This window comes from Apus apus, chromosome 2 (genome assembly GCF_020740795.1).
Source record: "Apus apus isolate bApuApu2 chromosome 2, bApuApu2.pri.cur, whole genome shotgun sequence".
Classification (NCBI taxonomy): Eukaryota; Metazoa; Chordata; class Aves; order Apodiformes; family Apodidae; genus Apus; species Apus apus.
The window spans coordinates 51316306-51339308 of record NC_067283.1 but is presented as its reverse complement, the minus strand read 5'-3'; the positions used below and the strand labels follow the sequence as shown (position 1 = coordinate 51339308).

General features: G+C 40.4%; 1 protein-coding gene across 6 annotated transcripts in view; it reads right to left on the bottom strand.

Annotated features, from left to right (window-relative positions):
* The window catches only part of PDE1C (phosphodiesterase 1C), a 303096-nt gene that overhangs the window by 172921 nt on the left and 107172 nt on the right, over nucleotides 1-23003 (bottom strand). Inside the window, exon 3 of one of the 6 annotated variants that reach the window (XM_051610094.1) lies at nucleotides 6721-6747. The exons of the other annotated variants lie outside the window; for them this stretch is intronic. Within the exon in view, the coding sequence (XP_051466054.1) occupies nucleotides 6721-6747 (27 nt within the window). The remainder of the gene's footprint in view (nucleotides 1-6720; nucleotides 6748-23003) is intronic. 6 annotated transcript variants of the gene reach the window in all.

Here is a 23003-nt window from a genome sequence, read left to right as displayed (position 1 = left end):
AACAAGGGAATAGGAACTGGCAGCTAGGGAAGGAACGACTGGAGGCTGATGTGTTAACATCTGTGTTAATAGTTTCAGGAAATAAAAATCATTTTTTTTCAGATACTTATGCAGATCTTCTATGAACATTGAGACATTATCAAGAAATTGCAGTGCAAATAAAGAGAAAAAGTGGAGTTCTATGGAGCAGCCCCTGCATTTACTAACAATTACATTAAATTCCAACACACACACACACAAAAATGCCTATTACTAGTGTCATTGACTGTTTTCATCCAGACTTGGGAAATGAACTGTCTGCTTATCCATAGAGGGACTGCATAAACAGCAACCACTTAGCTTCCTCCCTCTCATGCTACCAAAAAAAGAACATCAAAGTTAATGTCATTTACACTAAGGAAGTTTCACTGGGTTGTATGCGTTGAATCTGAGTAATTCAGTTCTTGGGGGCAAAACAAAACAAAAGTAAAAATCAATAGTATTTTACAGGAAGATAATGCCTAATAGGTAATAATACAGGGCTTGATTAAATTCTTCATTAAGTTTTACTATCCTTCTTATACATATTATATGTAAATCATGGGAGAAGAACTCCCTATCACAACCCCTGACCAAGTCCTAATCTATGGTTGGAGTTGGTGACCCTGAAAGTGTTTTCCAACCTTGACAATTCTGTGATAAACTAAAATTACCTGTTGGTACCTGTGTACCCACAAGCAGAATTATATTCCATGCCTGTAAGGAAAGAAAACTGCAAAACCCCAAAGAAAAAAGCAAGCTACTTCAATTTACTCTGTGTGAAGATCACTGGATGTCACTGAAGGAAGCCAAACAAATCCAGTTGGAAAGTATCAGGAGACCAGGTTTATTCCTCTCCATGCAGCTATCCCAGATTCATATGTGCACTATTTTATTTTACTCCAACAGGTGGAAACAGAAGTGCCAAAATACCATAAGGCTATAGTGTATCTAATCTGTATCACCTATTTTTAGAGTGTTAATCACCTGGGTGCACAGCTAATGAAAAACCTATTGTCCAGCAGCTCTTTTCCAGACAACTTTTCATAATGAAGCCTAGAAAAACAATAGGAGGCACAAAACTACTGCTCTGCCCTCTCCCCAAGATTCGAATCAGGAAAACTTGCCATGCAGTTAGAATTTTTAAAAAGAAAGCATCTATACTTCATGAAGTCATTTTGGTTTGAATGTCTGATACCAAAGTTTTGTACAGGTTTATCTTAATTTAAGACCATAACTTTTGAACGTAATTTTCATTTCACATCAAGCTTACTCTAGCAAAAGGAAAAAAAAATAAAATTTCAAATCTACAAATACATTCTAACAAATTGATACAGAGAATATCTGTAAAATCTGCATCTAAAGGATGCAAAGATTAAATTTTGAAAAACAGGGTCCTGTACAAACAGAGGACCAATGCAAAAGCAAGAGTGTGTTACCAGTTCTGCTGAAATGCTGCTGAAGTTCATGGCTGCATTTCACCTAAACATGAACACATTTAGGAAAAATCTGAACATAACTTTCTTTTGATAGGCAACAACACTTGACATTACAGTATCTGAGTAGCATAAGCTACTTTTTCCATATGCACATCAGGCAGAGTCCATTCCTTAACAAGCAAGATGTGTTATTGTTAGAACAAATTCTGAAGAACCAGTAATATTTTAGCTACTGTAAATCAGCTGAAAAGTATGCTCAATATATTCAGTATTTTAATAGTTGTTAATCATTAAGGATTTGTACTTTTTGATAGTTATTTGGCACTATATAAGATACAGAATAAAATTAATTTTGGAAAAAAAAATAGGGATACACATCAGTAAGAAAGATTTGGTCACTATTTACTCATGTTTCATAATAATTTTGAAGTTACTCCTCCTCTGGATAAAGATAAGTCCCATTATTCATATCAGGAATCCAAAATGTATACCTTTCTCTACCAGAACCATCATATTCAGAAATGGATGCCTCATTTTGGGGTAGAAAAACTGAGTAAGGTTTCAAGAGCAGAAAAAACAGAAACAAAATAAACTGTGTATCTGTATGGAGTACAATCTCACTGCATCTTCCAGCATTATTAACCTGAGGGAAATAGGAGAAGGACAGAAAGCTGGAGGGTATGCAAAACCCTCTGTCATTTCCTATGTTTTCCTCTTATATAAAAGTGTTAGGAGAACAAAGCTGTGATTTTCTGGGGGGTAGGTTTGCTCTTCTCGAAACAGTTTCCTAACATGTAGCCAATATAAACTTCCCCCATGAATTAAAACACAACTGTATTTAGTGTTGTTTACTTGAACTGTAGCCTCTTTTTCAGAGCTATGTAATGCTGCCAGTATCTGATTGCACTTAAGCTACATTAGGAGATCACTCAGGTTATGAAGTTAAGCACCCAGAAAGCTGAAAAATACTGAACTAAAGTTGCCAATGTCACTTTAATTTGCCCCATCACATATTAATGAAATAAAGCTTTACTTACATGTCCATTTTCAATTTTTTTCCAAAGCAGCTATGATTCTGCAAGGCAATGAATACAAAGAACTCAACAAATCAATACCTTTCTTCCCTAAATTTAACAGAACCAGCTCCATGTGTAATATTACATTAAAAAGCTAGCAGATCTCTTCTTGCACAATGCCCAGTAGCCTTGAATTGAAAATTTAACTTCAGTTTCTCTGCAATTTGTAATTAAGATAACCTTGCAAGGGCAATAGATAAGCTGTGGAAATGAAACTGTATCAGAACTAAGGACTAAGCATATTGTCCAAGTAAACTGACAAATGCCAAGAGTTAATCAGGGCCAATAGTGACGTTTTCAACAAAGAGCTTGAAGAGATGACCTCTGGAGGTCCTCTTCTGTCTACATTATTCTACCAATGGCAGTGACAACTACTACCATATAAAATGCCCCTTTTCAGACGATCAGCTTTGAGAGAGCACTGATGCTTCATTCCAATTAAGATCTCTTTAGTATGTCCTAACAGCACTAAAGGACAAGATTAATCCCAATACAGCTTTCCTTAAAGGATCTTGTCCTGAATAAATGCCCAACTTTAAGATTACCTAGAATTATATTTGCAAGGCTGTAAATTTACCTGCATTTTGAAATAATCCAAAAGAGACAGTGGATTATTTTAAACTAAAGAGGTATCATCATGAATAACTGTGAATACGACTATCAACTAAAGCTGGGGAAAAAAAACCCACATTTTTCCACTTATTTTGTATGCAATGCCATTTGGGTCTGTATGGATTTACCTCTTGTGCTACATGCTAACATGAATATATCACTTTTTTTTAAAGGAAGAACTTGTTCACATTTACATTTTCCTTCAAGACTACGTTAACTAAATAGTGGGGCAAACTGGAATTGAGAAGCACAGACACAGATGAGAAAGAACAGGAAAGTATGGGAAAGAGATGGAAAATATAATCTCTGCTTATGACTTTTCTGCCTGGTAGTCTGAAGTAGAAACAAAACACTTACGAAAATTAAGGCAGGTTTGATGTTCCGGCCATGTGGTTTGTATCCGATGTCAACCTTTTTTAATTAGAGTACAATTTTTTAAAAGAAATCACATTAGTATTTTGCAGAGCCCGTTAAGGATGCTCCTTTCAGGGTCACAGGTATATTTCAAAGGCACTTTGGTTACATTTCCTTTTCTACTTTGTACTTCATGTATAGCACTAACAGCTACTGTCCATTCACAATGGACAGATAAAATACCAGGACTCTTTTTACTGGTTGAATGTCACCCAAGCAGACAAACCTAATCTAGGAGGGGATTTCCAAGGGCTACTCGAAAGGCTCATTTCCCTTTTAATCTCCCAGGGAGTTGAAGGTGCTGAGTATTTTCCAAGGGAAGAGAAGCAGCCCACAGTTGGCTGTCTTCAGGATAACTGGGAGTTTCAACAGTCAAATCAAACATGATGCAGGTCTCAGGTTTTCCAAAAAAAGGCAAAACCAACCCATGACCTGAAAGTTCAAGAGAGCTTCGGCTTCCTGTCTAGTTCTCCCTCTTGCTGACTACCTCTCCAGTCACAATTTAACAAGCTATTAAACTGCATTAATTATTCACTTACACAAGGGGGACTAGATGGAAGAATGATAGATGACCCAAGTTCTGATTAAATAACCTGTTTCTCTGGTATTGCTGTGATTAATTTACAACACAGTTCAGTGGTTCGGATGCAATTACTAGGTTGGGATTAATGAAATTAAGGTTGTCTAGACAGTTGTGAAACTTCTAAGTTTATGAGGAAAATCATAACTATATATTATTGTTACAAAAGCATTTGAGTCAACTCAGTTAACAGAATGATGGATCCTAGAGTCAGTGTCTGTCATTTCCAATTACAATTTCAGAATGGATCAGATCTTACCCCAAATCTTATTCTCAAGTTTTCTTGCATGTACCTCATCTTCCCTCCCAACAGGTTTGCACTCACAGGAAATTGTTTCTTTACACTGCAATGTACATTCTCCTACATTGCTAAGTCATGCTTACTGTCATCCAGGCATTCTTATGTGAGAACACTCCCCAAAGAGAGACAAAAGGAAGAAAATAGAAAAGGAAGCAAGAATTGTTTCAGTTCAGCTGCCAGTCACCTTCCAGCATCCAGTGACATAGGAACCACCAAAATCATTTTGAAAAACTGTGGCAAAGGAAAAAAGAAAACCCCACAAAAGACAAAGGTGGGAAATGAAGGTGAAGGCCTCAGCCAAGTCATCACTTCGTGTTCATTGCTAGAATTACCATCTCAATGGAGATATGCTACTTTAAACCAGCCTTTAATTGAACTGCTGGCCTACCACGTTCTTCTGCTAGACGTTACACTTTTGCATCAGATGGCAGTATGTGCCATTTCCCATTTAGCATCACACCTTAATCACACAGGAGGTAGTAAATTCAAGTTAGAAGCTCACTGGCCAGCTAATTTGCCCTAGGTGCAGGGAAAGGGTGGCTCCCAGCCACAGTAGCTACCCTCTGCTTGACAGCCAGCACCCACTCAGCAAGGTTACCAAGAGCAGCTGCTTGGCAATTGCTGTGCACCAATCCCTGGAGTGGCCTTTTGCTTCCACAGAGCTCACATCAGTTGTTAGACCTGAGAGGGCAAGAGGGCAACGAAGCCTGTCTACCCAGCTGCCATATGGGCACATATCACCAGTCAGGCAGCTTAACAGCAAGAGAAAAGTTCAAAATCCCACAGGGCATAAAACTTAACCTTGTAATGGTATGTTTAAACAGACTGACAATCAATTCTCTGTATGTCATTGATATGACTGTGTATTGGGGTTGTAGGAGCTTTTAACATACTTCATCTCTCATCTGAGGCTTACAGGAATTCTCCTGTATGGAAGAGATGCTGAGCACAAGCCTCCCTCACTCTAGTTATGTATACACAAAACACACTCAAATAAGACACAGAGCTCAGGACTATGCAAGCAGTGCAGGGGACACACACACACAGAGCAGTCACTCATTCTGGAAATCATCTCAGCCACAGAACAAATACTCTTGCAGCAGTTCAAGACCTCTTCCCAGGAACATGTTCATAATTAATTAACAATTGTGGCAGCAACAACAGATATGGGGGTGGGAGACACACACGACAGAGCAGTAAACAGAAGTACAGTGTCAGTTCCACATTTAGGAAAACACCTGGTAACAAATTTACCTTCTCCCTGTTCTTGTGTCTCTCACTATGCAGCGCCTACCTACACAGTTCAGCACAGAAGTCTCCAAATCAGTATTTTCCACTAAAGTGTCATAGCTCAAACCCACCTCATATGTGACTCAGACCACCACACTTTAGTCTCTTGAGGCTGTGACACAAAAACACACACACATTGTGTCCTGCCAAAGCTCCATTGGAGTGATCATCTTCAGCACAGAGTGACAGCAAACAGGAGGGGTGGCTGTGATGCCTTAGCCCATCACATCATCACGTTGGCTTAGCTGCCAGCTCCTTGCATCATCACATAACATTAAAGGGCACATTCAGCAGAGCTGCAGGGTTTAGTCTTTAGGACACACTCTGCAGGAGTCTCAAATCCAGTTAAAGTCAACATGAACTAAAGATGCTCAGCATGCCGTGAAATAGTCACCAATTAATACTCCAGGGGCAGGGGAGTCAACTCAGCACCAAAAAACTTTGTGCTACAAGGTGTGTGCTCTGAAGCAACCGAGCACAGGGACTCCAAAGGAAGAAAAACGAATCTGTGAAAGACCCTCACTGGGTCTCCTTCCTGTAAGAAGGCAATAAGATCAGGCAGCTGTAATAGGGCCTGTTAATCAACAGGAGCCCTGCTTTCCTTCAGTCTCCTGCAAAGGCACAGATCATTAGCAATACTACAAGCCCACAATCCATTTTGTTATTAAAGCATGAGTAAGTGACGGGAGTTAGAACCAGCATATCTTGCAGAAGGAACAGAGTGATGTTTATTAGGTTTTGACCTTCAAGGATAAATATTTCTGTCCATACTCAGGGAGAACCACCACTAACATCAGAGAGGAGACTGCCACTAGCAGCAGAGGGGATTTGGAGCAGCAGCGGGTCTTAAAAGGGGGAAATAATCAGTAGAATGGCATTTCCCTGGGAACAAAACCGATCTGGTTACAGGAAAATCCTCCTTCAAACCCCCTAGCAAAAAGAGACAGATGACTCACAAATACCTTCCATTCCTCTGCGATTTACTCTTACCTCTGTGATGTTTTCTTGTATTTTCTCCTGCAGGAAAAGAACAAAATATAACTGAGATAAGAAGGCTCCACTGGTAAGGAGGAGAAAATGAGATGATCAGAAATCAGAAGCAATTAAGTGAAGTCACTTCTGCCATGAGACTGTCCCAAACCTGATGTAGCCATTCCCTTCTGCTAACCTCAGTGGTGGTTGCCACTAACTTCAGTAGAAAAAGGTGTCTTTTCCTGTATGTACATCTTGCCCTTTCTTTTAAGACAGGGTTGCTGCAGCTAGGAATGAATGAGTTACTATTCTAAATTACTTAACAGGAAGTCCAAATGGCAGAAACTTACTTCTACTTACTAGTAGCGAAGTAGTTTTTAAGTCTCCATCTAGCAGATAAGTATGGCCTTATCTCCAAGTGGAAAACCAACTTAGATGGAGTGGTGCTGATGTGACGCATCCAACCAAATTGGCTGTGGTCACTCACTTTTGTTCTAAAAAGAAAGTCTAGATCTTGGCAAGCTCTCCTTCACCCAAATCCTAGATACTGCACCAATGAGCTTTACTTCATTGTGCATATCTTGGGACCTAACTGACCTGAGCTGAGGACTAGGAACTGTAAGAACAGATAAGCATACTGACAGCACCTATTCTCCTCCCCAAGCCTTACACCACCACTCCAATTGCAGCAAAGTCTGTAAACCTCTTACTGTTGTTAGCCTGGTGGATTTTGTCTTCTGCAGCAGGCAATGACCCAAGCTGCCAATGCTCAGGGCAAGACAACAGTCATGAGCCCTGCTGCATGGTTAACCTATGTGGCTCCAATATTAGCTACAGAAGTGTATCAACATTGTTATCTGTGAGTCCTTGAACCTACAACAGCATTTTGCAATGGCTTTGCAAAGAGTCTGGCAAAACAGGCCATTGATCCCACTTTTGCTCAGCTCTCCTTCTGTATTTTGAAGGATAATTAATGACCTCTAAACTTAACAAGTAGTGATAGAAACATCAGTGTGGACTGTGATGCGGAGTGCAAGATCAACACCCTGTTCCTCATCCATACACTAACAGGACAGCCCACCCCTTTCCAACGCATAAGTGATATTGTTAGAATGGGTGTACTGCTATAAGTGTAAAGTTCTGCTTCTTTATCTCTGATACTACTGCACATGGCAAACTGTGGCTAAGTCAGACCTATAAAACCCAAACAAGGGGTATTTTTTCTTAAAAGTATGAAGAAGCATGGCAAAAAGGTCCACAGTGCTATTTTCTACTTAATAAGGAGCTTGAATAATGTCTCCAGTCTGTCAAATGTTTCATCCAATATTAGCTTTAGAAATCGCACTCATGTTGTATCAACTTCTGTATTCTGACCATGTTAGAACCATAAAAATCTTAGATATTCAGTTTTAAATAATTTAAAAATATTTATTTTGCACTCCATTGTGTGAAGAATTACCTATTTACACTGGAACAGATGTGGAGGAGTAAAAGCAAATATTCATATCAGTATCTAGACTCTAGCTTACTGGCATTCAGGATACTGATCCAAACAAGCAGAAGCCAACCTGGGACACATCTGTTTCTAAGGAAATTTTTCATTTAAATTTCAGAAGGCTGAAAAGTAGAAATTTCATTTTGAAGGGTTCAGATTCAGAAGTTCGTATTCTGACAAACACAGAACTTCACTAAATTTTCTTGCAAAAAGCAAATGCTGGAAAAAACCCACCTGATTGACCATTCCAGTCCAGCTTGATTAAAATATCTTATTCCCAAGAAATCCAAATTTGTTTAAGTTTTTATTTCTGCTATATACTTTTTAAATTTTCAAATTAAGTTATTTACAAGTTATTTCCCCTGAAAGTGTCTTAAGATGCATTCTAAGCCAAGCTTCACATTTGAGCAAAGATACCACTCATTAACTCTTGATCAGCTAAAATTTCCGTGTATATTTTAAACAGGTTACCTAGCCTCAGGGTGCTATTTGCATTTGAGTATTAACATCACTTTTCTGCTCAGCTGCACCGTTAATGCTCCTTTTACTCAATAATATTTTTACTGTGTTCGAAAACCATATACTATCACAGAAAAAAAAACCCAGCATTTATCTTGCCACAGGAGTTTTAAAAATCATAGTTGTATTTTTTTTATTATTGTTGTGTATTGTTTCCACACCTGCAGTCCAATTACAGTCAAGGATTACATGTACCAAGTTAGTGACATTTACAGACACAGAATTTGCATGTTACAGCTGAAGAGAATGTAACTAAAGGATGCCTTCTTTATAGATTCAGTATGACTACTGCATGGACTTGCTTTAAAAGGAACACTACTAGCAGATTCTGATATTCAGTAAAAAAAATTTCCTTATACCTAAACCTCCAGCATTTCAAAAACAAGGTCTAACAATGCTACTCACCAACATTATAAAAAGACAGCACTGATAACATAGCTGTTTCCAAGTATAGTCTTCAGTTTGCTTTTGGAAACAATGTCAACATCTATTCTCTTTATGCTTACAGACCACTACCCACACCTACCTTCCACTAAATGAGATCATTGCAAACAAGGAAATTAGAAGTCACTCTTTTAACACCAAAGCCAGCATCAGCAGTTGTCTGTAATCAGCAGCCATGTGTGAATTAAAAAGAGGAAACTGGAGGGTGAGGATTTGATTTTGCTCAGGTTTGGTTGGTTGGTTGGTTGAGGGAAGGGGTTTTCTTCAGGATTGTCTGGGGGTTGGCTGGTTGTTTATCTAAAAAAAATAAATAAAAAATGGGACAAACTATCCTAATTTATCTCCCCAAGAGGAGTCTATGCAGAGAGAAACTAGCTGCTAAATTGCCTTTAGCAGGTGCTCCAGGATAAATCTGGAAACACACACATCTTCCAGTCAAGCTTAAGGGACCTGTGATTTTCTGAACAGACCCAAGTTATCCCTCTTTCCCAGGAGGGAAAGAATGAGAGATGACATCACATCTTCCTGCACCTGTCGGTTGTCCTGTGCTCATGCCTGGAAGAGGCTTATTGATACAACCAAAGCTGTGTAAGTTCAGTTTCTTCTCCTGCTGCACACATACCATGCCAGAAGAAGTGCCACATCCATTCAGCTCCTGTTACCTGCTGTGGAATATATTACTCATAGATCTACATTTAGCTTACATTAAAAAAAAAAAAAAAAATCAGAACAAGGAAGATTTTTTTTTTTTTTCTTGCTGAAGAGAATTAGCAAGTGACTCACACTAGGTAGGTCCTATATTAGTAGTTAATCTAGAAATAACTTCAGTCAACTCAATGCAATTGTATTTGCACAAGTGTAGTATGAAGTGAGTCAGTCCTAGTACAAGGCTGCTGAAGCCTAATGAACATAAACCGAGTAAGGGTTTTAAAAATAGGTATTTTCTAAACTAAACAAAGTGGTGGGTAGAATGAAATTTCTGGCTCAAATGCGATTAAGTCAACAAGATAGTTGAGCCCACTATTTCAGTACCTGCTCTTCTGGGGATGAATCAATACTTTGCATGGCCAGAGAAACATGATATACTAGCCCAACATAAAATTAGGACCAACTTTTGAAGGTATTTAAGCAGCAACCAGATGTAGGTAGCTGCAGCTACATGGGCACTCCAGTTGGAATAAACAGATGGGAAAAATTCCTCTCTGTGTTTTGATGCCCATCAACATCTTTAAGGCTAAGTATCTGTTCCCATGGTTAGGCTTCTACCTCTGCCATTTAATTGTGGTCTGCCCTTAGGGAAATCACTTTCTGTATTTCCCCTTCAGAGCCTTTTCCATTAGTTTGCTAGCTCTTCAGACTTGTGGCTTTAGCTAGATGGGGTTTTGCACATCAATTTATTACAGTAGGGCATAACTGGAGCCCAAATAATATTAGTTTTGAGTTGTCACAAAACTCCCACCCTTCCTGTGCATCTATAAACCTCAAGAGGAAGAAAATGTAATAGAAACACACAAAAACTGTGTCTGAATCTGGTAATGACATTCTCAGGCATAACCCTTCAGCGAGGTGAGTGAGTTAATGCAACCAGGTATGGAGAGGAGTGAGGGCAGAGGGGCTGGGGGAATTAAGTAACTCTACCAAATGCTCTGTTTTTCCCCCATAATCATACAACTTAGAATATCAACTGGTAGATGAATTGCTCTTTAACTCCTACACAGCCTTCATATAATTACCTAAACCACTTTAATTTTTTTACTCATAATAGTGGCTTGGTTAATATGGTGTTATTCCACATTTTTTCCACAGGGTTTGGTATTAATGGCATCTTTTCAGTATACGGAGTAAAAGTACGGGTGCTGCAGAAGCAACAGGAGGATCTTTGCTTAACTTCATTTTTTAAAATCTGTATTGATATCTGAAAGTTAATGAGCCTCATGCTCTGCTCACACTGCTGCTGGGTTAGAGCTGCCCCTGGTAAGATCTCTGGAGGCTCCTAACTTGAGTTTGGTGATCAGCCTTAGGCCACAGACTGATGGATGTGTGGTTAATGACCTGAGGTACACACAGTTGAGTGCAGGTGACACTTCTCAGTGAGTTAATGTTTCCCAGCTCAGGAAAGCCAAGTGCCATGAGCATGCCCTTAGCCTGCTGAGATGGTGAAGTAACTCACTCTTCAGCCTGAAGTTCAGAATTGGTGCTCACAGGGGCTTAATCTAACAAGTTTTGTTTTGCTTGGCTGTTGCAAAGGGCTTGGAGAGCATGCACAGCTGGTCAAAGCAGTTTAACAAGCTGACAGATCTCTTAGTCCTTAAAACTCAGCAGTCTGTGCTCTCCCTTTCATACCACCAGCTGATAATGCAAAAACCTGGATCTAATCAATTGTCTGCTTTCAGGCTGCATCCACATTTCTTCAGGAAAGAGAGGGCAAAGACCTTTGAGAGTACCAAGAGACTTGCTAAAGTGAATCTGCTGTAGTGGTTAAAAAAGATATTGCCCTCAACCACCTTGTGCGCCATGCCCTGCAGCGTGGCTGGTGGACACGTGTATCCCTGGGCATCACCTGCTTCAGTACAAAGTTCAGCCTTTTGGCTTAAACTGCCAATAATGGTGACTTTAGGCAAAGATACTGGGTTTTGTACTGCCACTGCCAGGGCACGCTTTCTGCCTGATGTGTGTTGGAGGCAGAGGAGAAAGAAACTACAGGGACATTAGCTCCTCCAGCTGATGCAGCCTTGCCAGAGCCTGCCATATCTGTGTTTTTGTCACTGATCTTCGTAAACATGACTGGAGCTTAGTGCAGACCTCCTGCCTGAAGAGGACAATTTTACAAGAACTGCTTTTCAAAGGAACCAAAATTATTAAAGAAAACACTTGCCACAAGCAGTTATTTAAAATTAGTTATTCATAGGCTTGAGGGGAAAGAGGGACTTCTTTGCTATATTTAGAAGCTTTGTAATTAGCAGCCTTAAGATGTGAGTGGGAACTTAATCATCCATTAACAGAAGCACCCAACTTCTGTCCTTCAGTACTGGAGTTCCACCACACCATAGCTCATGCAAGCCAGGGTTATTCATCTCTGTTTCCCTGCAGGGCTCCTCTCACCACCTCAATTTGGAAGCGCAGAGAGAAAAAGTCAATTTACCATAAGGAAACATCCACATTCTTGTAGGTTTGGGTTTTTTTGTTTGCTTTTTTTTTTTTCTTTCCTCTCCTGCCAGAGCTGGGCTTCTGACATTAGAACAGGTGTTAAGGCAATGCTTCTAAAAGCCTGTCGAAGAATTTGGCAAGCCAACAGTGATGAAATTTGGCAAAAGAGAAACTAGTCTTTCTAGAGGTCAAATCTGGAAGATCCTTCCTGCTTTTTTGTTACCTATCAGAGGATCTACAGTTTTACTGAATGATATCCTTCCTCTTCTTATTTCTGAAAGAGTCAACCATAATTCGCGTTTACTACTTTTGTCCCCAGACCCTTGGAGCTCACTGGTTCAAAACCCCCAAGATTTCCCCTCGATGGCCATGTCTATACAGGACAATCAAGAGCATTTCCCAGCTCCCAAATCCAGGTGCCCTCTCTAGCCATATCACAGTGGCAAAGCAGCTCATACTGGAGATAGGCACCGTCCCCCTGTGCATCACTCCCAGGGAGAGGGAGGCTGGGGGCTCAGATCAAGCTAGATTTTCTGACTGACAGGATCACTAAAATAAATGGAAAAATCTTCTCGCCCTGCAGCCCGATATTCTGAATCATGCAGTGCATTACCAATTCATCATCATCATCATCCCAGGATTAGTGATGCATTTACTTTATGTTACCAAAGCCTATATTAATAACCATGTATAAATCAATTCACGAAAGCCCAATCTTGCAGCACAGGCTACAGACCAGAATCTGTCAAAGCTCAGGATCCCGTGGGAGCCCTGACCAGGAGTCAGAAATACAGTGAGATCGCCAGACTTCAAAGGGCATCATGACATCAGCTCCTGCTGGGTTTATAATTCCTTAATTGAAACAGGAAAACCAGCTTTCTTGCTTTATTTACTCCACTTTCTAGTCAGTAATAAAAAAAATATTTTTTCTTTTTTCTTCCACAGGGGCTGTTTACCAGAGTACTGTGCTAAGTTAAAAACCATGCAATCACAGAGACTAGTGACAGCCGAGGAGAAGAAATGGTAAGAAGTGGGTTAGTAAAGAGAAAAAAATTCAGGTAGTACTTGAAATTTAACAGGGTTTATGTGGGATTTAAAAAAAAACATGAGAAGTAATTTTAAATTCAACCCTGAACTATGAGGACATAGTGAAATCATGAGACAATGAGGCAGTCATTTGTTTTAAATAGACTAGAAGAGTCTATGTGCTCTGAAGGATGGGTATGCACAGTGCAGGCATACAAAGACAAGAAATGTTCACAACCCGAAACAGGTATGATGATTACAGTGGAAAAAGAGACAAGACAGTTGAGAGGCACAACAGTTTTATAGATTTAAAAAGGAGGGGAAAACATTCACATCTTGGAAACAAGTAAAACTGCTGCCAAGAGGAAATGAAGCCTGTGCCCAATTTGCCATCAATAAATAATGTATGTAAATAATTGAAGGCCAGAAAAATATCCTCACAAATACTGCCCACGGAAAATGTTATTTGGATAAATTTTAGCTGATCTGGCTGACTGCTGGGTTTCACCAGGCCAGCTACTGTGTTTTTTAAATTACCGGGCAAAAAAGAATCTTGCAGCTTCATCTCCAAAATGGATTGCAGTCATTAGGACATAAGAAAGATCGGTTGATGTCTTTTGTGTTGCCTCTGCTTTGCTGTGAGCTTTTGCCATGATACAGCTCCTACCTGTGGTTTAACAACCAGTTTCTTGCTTGGTCTTTTGGGGTCTAAGAAGTTTGCCAACTCCACATGACACATAGCTGGAGTGGCAATACGTTTAAATTCTCCTGACAAAAGAGCCTCTGTGATAGCACAGGCAGTGAGGAATTTCTTCTGCTGTACAGCTCAGTATAGCTGCAATCCTTTCTCTACCCATTTAGTTGAGTGGACAGAGCCTGGAGTTGTTTCAGATGTGTCATGGATATGATCTCAGTGGACATCTGATGTTTACTGATGCTATGATACTATATGGTCTCAAGTGAAATGATTACTTTAAATGGTACTTAAATCTAAATTCCTTCAGTGTTCACACAGCCAGTGTGATGGGCACCAATTCCCTAGAAAAGGGATAACTAAACCCATAAAAAACTAACAAACAAACAAAAACACCTGCCATTGCAGGTGGTAAGGATTTAACTGAAAAAAAATATGAAGTAAAAAATAAAATTAGGCTGTTTCTGAAATCTAACCCCTTGAAAAGAATATGATCTACTGCTCATTCTGCTTTTTCTTAGTACATAACAAGCAAACTCTCTTGTGCTTCACACATATCACATTCTCAAGAAAAGCGTGTGCTCATAAAAATCCATTTACAGGAGAGAATATTTCAGGAAAATAAAGTCCTGAGGTCTGAAAAGAATATAGAGCAGTTCTCGGTTTTCATGTTTAAAAAAAACACACCTTAAAAGTATTGTTAAATCACTATACTGTAGAACCTCAGCATATTTATTATTTGAGAAATATATACATATTTAGTCTGACTGAGTGTTGCTTTCTAGCCAGCCACTCCAGATGACTTATGGAACATTTGGCTCTGAAATTAGCAAAGGTGATGACCTGCAAAGTACAGGATGGGTGGTACTTCAACATGCCTATTCTATAGCCTCTCCCACTGGAAGAGATTGTGGCACTTACTGCACAATGGGATTGGAGGGGCCGGGAGGGAAGAATACCTCCCTGCTGCTCTGATTGTAGATGTGCTTCACAGTGTGTTTACACGGCAAGACTGACCTCCCACAAGTAGGATGCCGCTTCCTTGCTATTACAATGTCTCAAAAAAGGGAGCAACTTTCCTGTGCGTTCTTTAGTTGTATCCTGTTCGCTTCCTTAAGAAAAGAGCTTGGAAAAACAAGTCATACGCAAGGAGTGTACAAAGGAACAGTTCCTCTTGAAATAAAACAAAGCAAAATTATATAAAGCAGATCTAGGGGAAATATTTATGTATCGTGTACATTAGAAACACATTATACTGCTTAGCAGGAATTCTATTCACCCAGTAGCAAAATGCTGTTTGACCCTGGAAAAAAACCAAGCATGCATTGATTTAAAAATTATTTTAATCACTGCTACTATGTGAAATTAACACATTCAGATTCTGCAGGAGCCAAACAGGCAGCTGACCAGTTTGTTTCATGCAGGGTAGCTCAGTACTTAGTTACAGTAGGCACAAAGATGGGGAGGGGGTGAATCATTCTTCATACCCTGGGTTAAATACCAAGACAGGAAACATGGACTGGAATTACATCAGACCAGACCAGCCGCGTGCATGAATTTGCTAAACAAATCTGTATCTTGCCCTAAGCTCTGGTAAACCTATCAGACTGTTGCTTGTTATTGTTTCCCCCACCAGCCTTCCTCCCCCTGAACACAACCCACCCCCTCTGTCTGCTAGTAGACAGCTGGTGTGACGCAGAATTTTAAATCTCATGGTTTTGTGCCAGGCCCTCTCCTGACTCTGGGTTATAGGCTGAAACACTTGGATTACTGTTAAACAAGCCTAACCATGGGGCAAAAAAAAAAATTGCTGCACAAAGATGCAGTGTTCCCTTTCCAGAAGAAGGTTCACTTCGCTGTCCCCACCTCCTAACCACCCCCTCCTTCAGCACTCTGCTAGTTTTTAAAAATTATTCAAGCCTTTTAGCAACACTTCTTTGTATAGCAAGTCAGGACTGCTATTGTCCTGACAGTGCCTCCTCATTAATAGACCAATTTGTAAATTTGACTCTTAGGAAAAAGCAACATTTAAACTTCTCATGAAGCACCTATGCTTTTTTCTGGGCTTCCCAGCACTGTGCTTCTCCAGGAGCAGGGACATTACAGAGGGAAGTCACTCGAACAACAACGGGCCTCTGGGACAGCCAGTGCAGGCCTTTTTGAGGAGGAAAAGTGGTTTCTAGAGGCTTCCATCCTCAAAATTGCTGGTTGCAGTGAGGCTCAGCACCTCCACCAGGCTGCCTGCTACTCCAGCAACACAGTTTCTGCATCACCACAACATTATTCTCTATAGAGTAAAGAAGGCTGCCCCTGCCCATCCTTCCTTCCTCTACCAGTTCCCCAGGCATGAGTAACACAGTATGCTGTCATGCAGCTGGCTCCACTGAATTGGGCACAAAGGAAGAGAGAAGGAAGGGAAGAGGGAGGAGAGGGAGAAAGGCAGCATCCACTGATGTCTGCAGTTTGGAAACACTGCCCTGTGGTCTTGGTGTGGGAATTCCTCACCACACAGGAGGAAACTTCAGGAAAGGGAAATAAGACAGACTGGTGGGCGGGTGGGAACAGGCATTGAGCATGCCTACAGAGACTGGAGGAGGCTGTGCAAGATTTGCCCTACTCCATGCTGTCACCAGCTGTCTCATAAGCATCTAGATGCCACAGCAGCCATGGTGGGGGTGGTGTCTTCAGAAGCCTCAGATATAAAGATGTATTTAAATAAGCAAGTCCTGTTCTTTCCACATACCAGGTGCTGTGGTTGCAACTCTAGTTCTTAGAAATTTGGCTGCTGTAAGGAAGGAGCCAAGTTTGCTGCCTGTGGCCCTAAAGAGTAGCAGATCTATCTCCATAAGGTAAATAGGTAATTCAAAATGCAATTTGACATTTCATAGATTGTGAGGCTAGGTGGAACCACCAGGATAATTTACTCCAAGTGATTCAGCAAATTTGCATAACTCAGGAATTTCATTCTTCTTCATTTGCAAGAAGATATCTTCACTGCAGTTGAGCTAATTAGAAACAGGTCTTCTAGAGATTGCTGAGCATTTATACAAAAGCCTTTCTGTGTAAAACATTTTAAAGACACTCACTGTATGACATGAATAACTTAATCTATACATTGAGTCAAACTGCACCCAAATCTGTAGGATTCATCTGTAGGATCTCTGCACCTGGAACACTAGTGCAACTAGGGAAAGGGAAGATGACTGCCCAAACAATGCTAATGAGGACACTGGGAGGGAGAATTTTGACAAATATTGCAACAAGAATCTGACCAAGATACCAAAGAAAGTTCCCCCATCCTCTAAAGAAACAAAGCAATGGCTTCCCGGAGAAGAGACCAGACATTCATCTGAAGGAAGACATTCTCAGAAGGTGACACAGAAACAGTACTTTGTAAAGCATTTATAAGCAGAGGTGTTCTTGCAGCATCCAGGCTTTCCTGCAGTGTCTCCCATTAGAATCTGAGTGAGGCCAAAAACACTGTGCTACAGATTGGGACAGCATTTTCAAATGTCCTTAAAGGCAGCCCTTGACCCTGCAATTTCCAGCAAAACTCCTAAATGACTTGCATAGACGTTGTGCTCTGAGCTATTTTAATCTGGAAGTAAATAACTCTAACAAATGTTTATAAGTAAAGACCTGAAAAATTCACAGGACTCTCTCTTTCCCATCCACCACCTTGGGGTTTTTTTTGTTTGCTTTGGGTTTGTTTTGTTGTTGTGTTTTGTTGTTTTTTTTTAAAAAAAAACACTCTCTCTGTTTCTCCTCTCCACCCTTTTTGTGAGCCAGTATGCTCTTTTGTAGATGATCTCCCAATTCTCCCCTCACAGCCTCAATCCCCACAGCTTCCTCTCACTTGTTAAGCAAGTCTGAAAAAAAGAGAGTTCTCCCATCTGACTGTAGCTGTCCCTGCTGCATCGATACGTGTATAGGAGAATATTTAAACTGTGTATTCAGACTCTTCACTTATCAGACACCAGTAACTGCTTACTGCTAGTGAATCCCAGAAAAACAGCTGCTTCACAGGAGGCATGGGAGGAAGCGTGATCTGAGCATCATTTACAGCAACCATCTGAACTTCTCAGCCTTTCAAGGAGGTTTATGCTCTGCTTCTTCTCCTTTGCCCTTGGATGCTTGCTGTAGCTTGTGCCATGTGCTCTGTGGGGACTCCCTGCATGCTACAGCTGTAGCTCAAGGGCTCTGTACAGCTTTAGCTGTTAAAAATTGCACAGATCTTATGTTTAATTTGTGCTAATCTTGGTGTTGAAATGAGATTTGTGCCAAGCCAGGATTCGTGCTACAGATGGATATTGTGCCACTTTCTGTCTCAGCTAGAAGTTTTGTGCATGAATATTATCTGTCCCTAGAAGTGTAAGAAATCACTCCAAAAGTGATGACACGGACCTACCAATAGCCATTCAAAGTGTCACATTAATGACAAAACTACTCCACAGCTTGACAGATATGGAAGAAAAGCATGGAACTTAACATACACATCTATATGCATCTTATTAACTAAACTGTCTCCTACATTTCTCTATTTAAGAAAGATTACAACAAGCCTCTCTTGCTGCATGCCTGAGCTTACATGGACTTCTCCACCCAATGTCACCAATTGCTAGGCATGGAGGTCCTCCCAAAAAAGGCAAGACAGAGTGCTGTGACATGAATTGGACTCCTGGGCAAAGACACAGCCATTCAAACCTCTTCTTGACAGCCATGTAGAGCTACGGTTCCCAGAACTCTGCACAACCCTTCTTGGCCAGGAAAATTCAAAAAACCCCAACAAGGACATGACCAGCTTTTTAGAGGAATCCTGATTGCACTGAAGTCAACCAGCTGAGTTTATTACAACCAGTTTTACCAGAGTCTGAGCTGCACTCTTAATCTATTGCAAAACCTATTGCAATTCTGGTTTCTTTGTATTTATAATCACACCTTCAGAATTAATCTATTTTTCAAATATCCAAGACAACTGCAGACAAATCTTGGCAGAAGCCTGGAGCAGGACGGAATCTGCTGGAGGAAGGACTATTGCTCAGCTACAATTCAAATTTAAGCAAAAAGTTGGGTTCAACATTGTCAAAAAAAGCTTTGCACCATGACAGGGCTAAAAAACTTTTCTCAAGCCATCAATTACTTGGAAAACCTAGCTTTTCAAAGCAAACATACCAAAAAATGCTCCAAAGACAAGGAACTGGATTCTAATTACACCCCCACAAACACATTGGTATCAATGAGGTCGTTCTTCCCAGTACTTACTACACAGCTCAGGAGATCAAAACGAGCCTTATGAATCCAAGCAAGCCATTCTAGAAAACCTCCACTTTATCCAAATCCCCAATGTTTTGAGAGTGATTCACATCTGAAGAGGTATGTTTCACAGCTGCTATGGGGTTTTAATGGGTCAGCCCTAAGATATGAACCTCAGTCCTCCCTCATCTACCAGCTGAGATCAGAGTCAGACTATTTCTAGTATTTTGAAGGGACCGAATTGTTTTTGTTTGTTTGTTTGGGGTTTTTTGTTGTTTTTTTTTTTTTTTGTATGAAACAAGACAAGACAGAATGGAACAGGAAAATCTCACATGAAGTGCAGGAAGAAAACGAAACACACTAAAAGAAAATCCTTTCAAGAGCTGAATTGAGTTTAATATAGTGTTTGAATCCACCAAAAGCTGGCAGATTAGGAGATGAGCTGGCCTCACAGCCTTTAAAACACACACATGCAGGGGATTTTTCAGTGCTGTCTTCCATCAGGTTTTATTTCTTTCTGTATGCACTCCTATCCCACCGAGACAGTTTTAAAAAAGGATTCCAGAATGAGACACACACCCTTTGAGCCAAGGTTTAAATTCATCTTCCCCAAAATGACTTTTTTCATATCCATTTCCTGTGTAGGATTGTAAGCTTTATAGCAGTGATATTTGAAAAGCACTGAATTTAATATTACAAAGGGAGCCCCTTTCTTCTATGACAGACTGTGGTCTTCTTTTTATGATTGCTGAAATAAATAATTGCTTTTTGAGCTGCAGGTATGATTCATTTGTACCACTTGCAGAAAAATAATTTATTATTATTATGGCAAAAACTAGAGAGCATAGATTATTTCTTAGTCAACACTTTAGCATTAAACATGAAGTCTTCTCTCTTTCGTTACCTACAGGACTCATTTATTGATTTAAGATTCAAAAAAAGTCACTGGGTGGAACAAAGTAACAGAAGGAATGTGGCAAAATGTATCAGTTCACTGAATTACTTTACCTCCAAACACCCTACTGTGTAATTAGCTCTTTCTGAAGTTGCTGTTCCACTGTTTACTAGAATATATTCTATCCCCTGTCCATTCTTCAATCAGATTAGCAGCTAGCAGCACTTCTGTTCCCCCTGCTCCTTCAAGGACTATACTGCAGGGAGTATAAAACAAGCTGTTACAAGTTAGTCTAGTGGTAAAATTCAGCCCTTCTTCCCCCTATGGGGAGAACAATATTCTGGATTAACCAAACCCTGACAAAAGATAGATCTAGTTGAGACACTCATACCCACAGCATAGGCTCATCCAAACTAAGAGTCATGCTGGAGGACTGCTGCCGCCAGCACGTCCCCAGCACCCACTTGCTAATGCAGCAAGACCTGCTTAATCCTTCCAGGAATGATGACAACCACAGGAAAAGTGAAACTCGGGCCCAAGAGACCTACAAAGAGGTTTCCTGACATGGTTCTCTGACAGATAATCCTTGTCTATGCTCATTAGGAAAGGCAAACTAGAAACAAGGTGGCAGCAGCTATGTATAAATGCAGTTGAAAGTAGCTCAATTCTGCTCCCAGGGTGAACAGAACTTCAGTTTAAAGCTAGATCCTCAAGAAGTTCAGGAGGGACTGAAACTAAGACTAAAGACAGCCAGAATGCCTCTCTCACCTCCAGAAAGAAATTAGCATATTTACATTTTCCACTTGGAAACTGACTAATTCGCACATTTCCTATCGAAGTGGTGCTTTCTCTGGGCCTTTTTTACCTCTTCTATCTGCTGCCACCTAAAATATTCGGGGACAAAAACCCACAATGAAGAGTGCAACACTGAATTGAAGGGAGCTCTCCATTTTCCTGTTTGTGAAGGCCATGTAAACGGAAACGAAGCAGATTGGGATACTGTCACTGGCAGAACCAGCTGTTTTGTATGTGACATTTTTCAAATAAGGAAACCTAAAAATACCATAGAGCACATACAGATAAGACAGGGAAACAGATAACCGAGCAGTGGCACCCTAACACTTGCCAGATCATCTTCAGTCATCCAGGCTCCGTGTTTTCCAACTGAAATCAGTTGCCGCTTCACCACCTATTTCAAGAACAAACCTGGATCTTACACAAGTGTTTGTATTGGGACCTCCACAAGGTTAATGGGCTGCATGGTGCTATGCAGAGGAAGCTGAAGAAATGCCCTAAGTGCTGAAAGATTATCCCAGATCTTCATCAAAACCACAAAGTTTTCAAAGACACTGATTTACATGTGTTTCTATCTTATTTCCCCATCCAATTTCTTAGACCAATTCTACACTGATGGGTTTGAGGCAGGAGAGTCCAAAAAATGGGGTCAAGGTCAAGCATCTCGTTTGAGTCACAGTTCAGAGATTGCTGCTGTTTATAATTTCATCTTCAGCAGCATAAGGAAGTACTACACTGAGAACAAAGGGATTTATTATGTATTTGGCAATTTAACACTATAATCTCAGCTACTGGAAAGAAGGTTACAGACCAATTTTCTCTCCTCTCCTTCTGCAATGCTAAAAGCACAGCAGGAGCACTAGCAGATGCCAGTGATGCTGGTAATACTGTAATAGCTAGACACCAAGGTTTTATTTTTCTGCATAAAAGCAACCAAAATAAAACCAAAAGTATCACCAAGCTGGGTCTACAACTATTACAAACTAGCACATCTCTACTGAAACTAGCAAAGCTCTTTGGATAAATGCCTCTGCATTCTTCAATGCCATCAGACATGACATATAATTCTAGTGTTGAAGAGGGCTTTGGTGCTTTCTCTGCTCTTGAGAAATCAGGAGGTAACTGAAGCCACTTCACAGAGCTTTAAGGGTCCTAATCAGGGAGACTGCAGTCCCACAGCTCAGGGTCCAAGTGCTAAAACAAGAATAGCCCAACACAGCCATGACTGATCAAAACTCCCTATAGAGAAACCATCAGCTTGAAAAGCAACCTGCAGACATGTTTTGAAATTAGGCCTTCAAGCTCTGCTCCTAAGTGTCCTGTAATGGTTCCCCCCTAATTTTAAGCAGTATGTTTTGCAGAGCAGAAGGTCCCAAGTTTAACAGAGTGAGTTACAAGCAAGCATAGAAGAGTGGAGGGCAGACTCTTTAGTAACTCCTGTGCATACCATGTCCAAGCCCAAAGCTTAATAAAACAAGTCTAAATAAGCCTTCCTCCTGGACAGGATCGATGAGGCAAGGAAACAAGAACACAGCAAGAGACTCAAGACCCTTTTTCTGGTGGCAGCAGCTATTGAGAGCCATAAGCAATCAACAGCTCCTTAAGAAACACAGTTTCTTGCAGGAGAAACCCAGAGTAAACCTATCCCTGACATTCTGGCTCAATATAAGTTAAAAGGGCAAAACTGTCAGTTCTCAACTTTCAAGATTTTCTCCAGAGAGTTTCATATACCCCTAATGGTACCTTTGCCCAGAAAACAGCTTATTCAGAAACATTTCCTGAAAGATTATTAATAATAGACCACTAAGAGATTCTTTTCTAAGCTGTGATTAAACCTAAATTAATACATAATAGGTCATGTATAAAAGACAACATTTATTTCATAGAACCCTGGTTTGATATACCCAAATATTTTGCCACAGGTGACTTACTGCCTGGTGAGGCAATAAATCACACTCTCTTAAACCTGATAAAACATTATGGGTCCACCATCTTGATTCTCCTATAAATTGCTGCACAGTATCAAAAAGCCA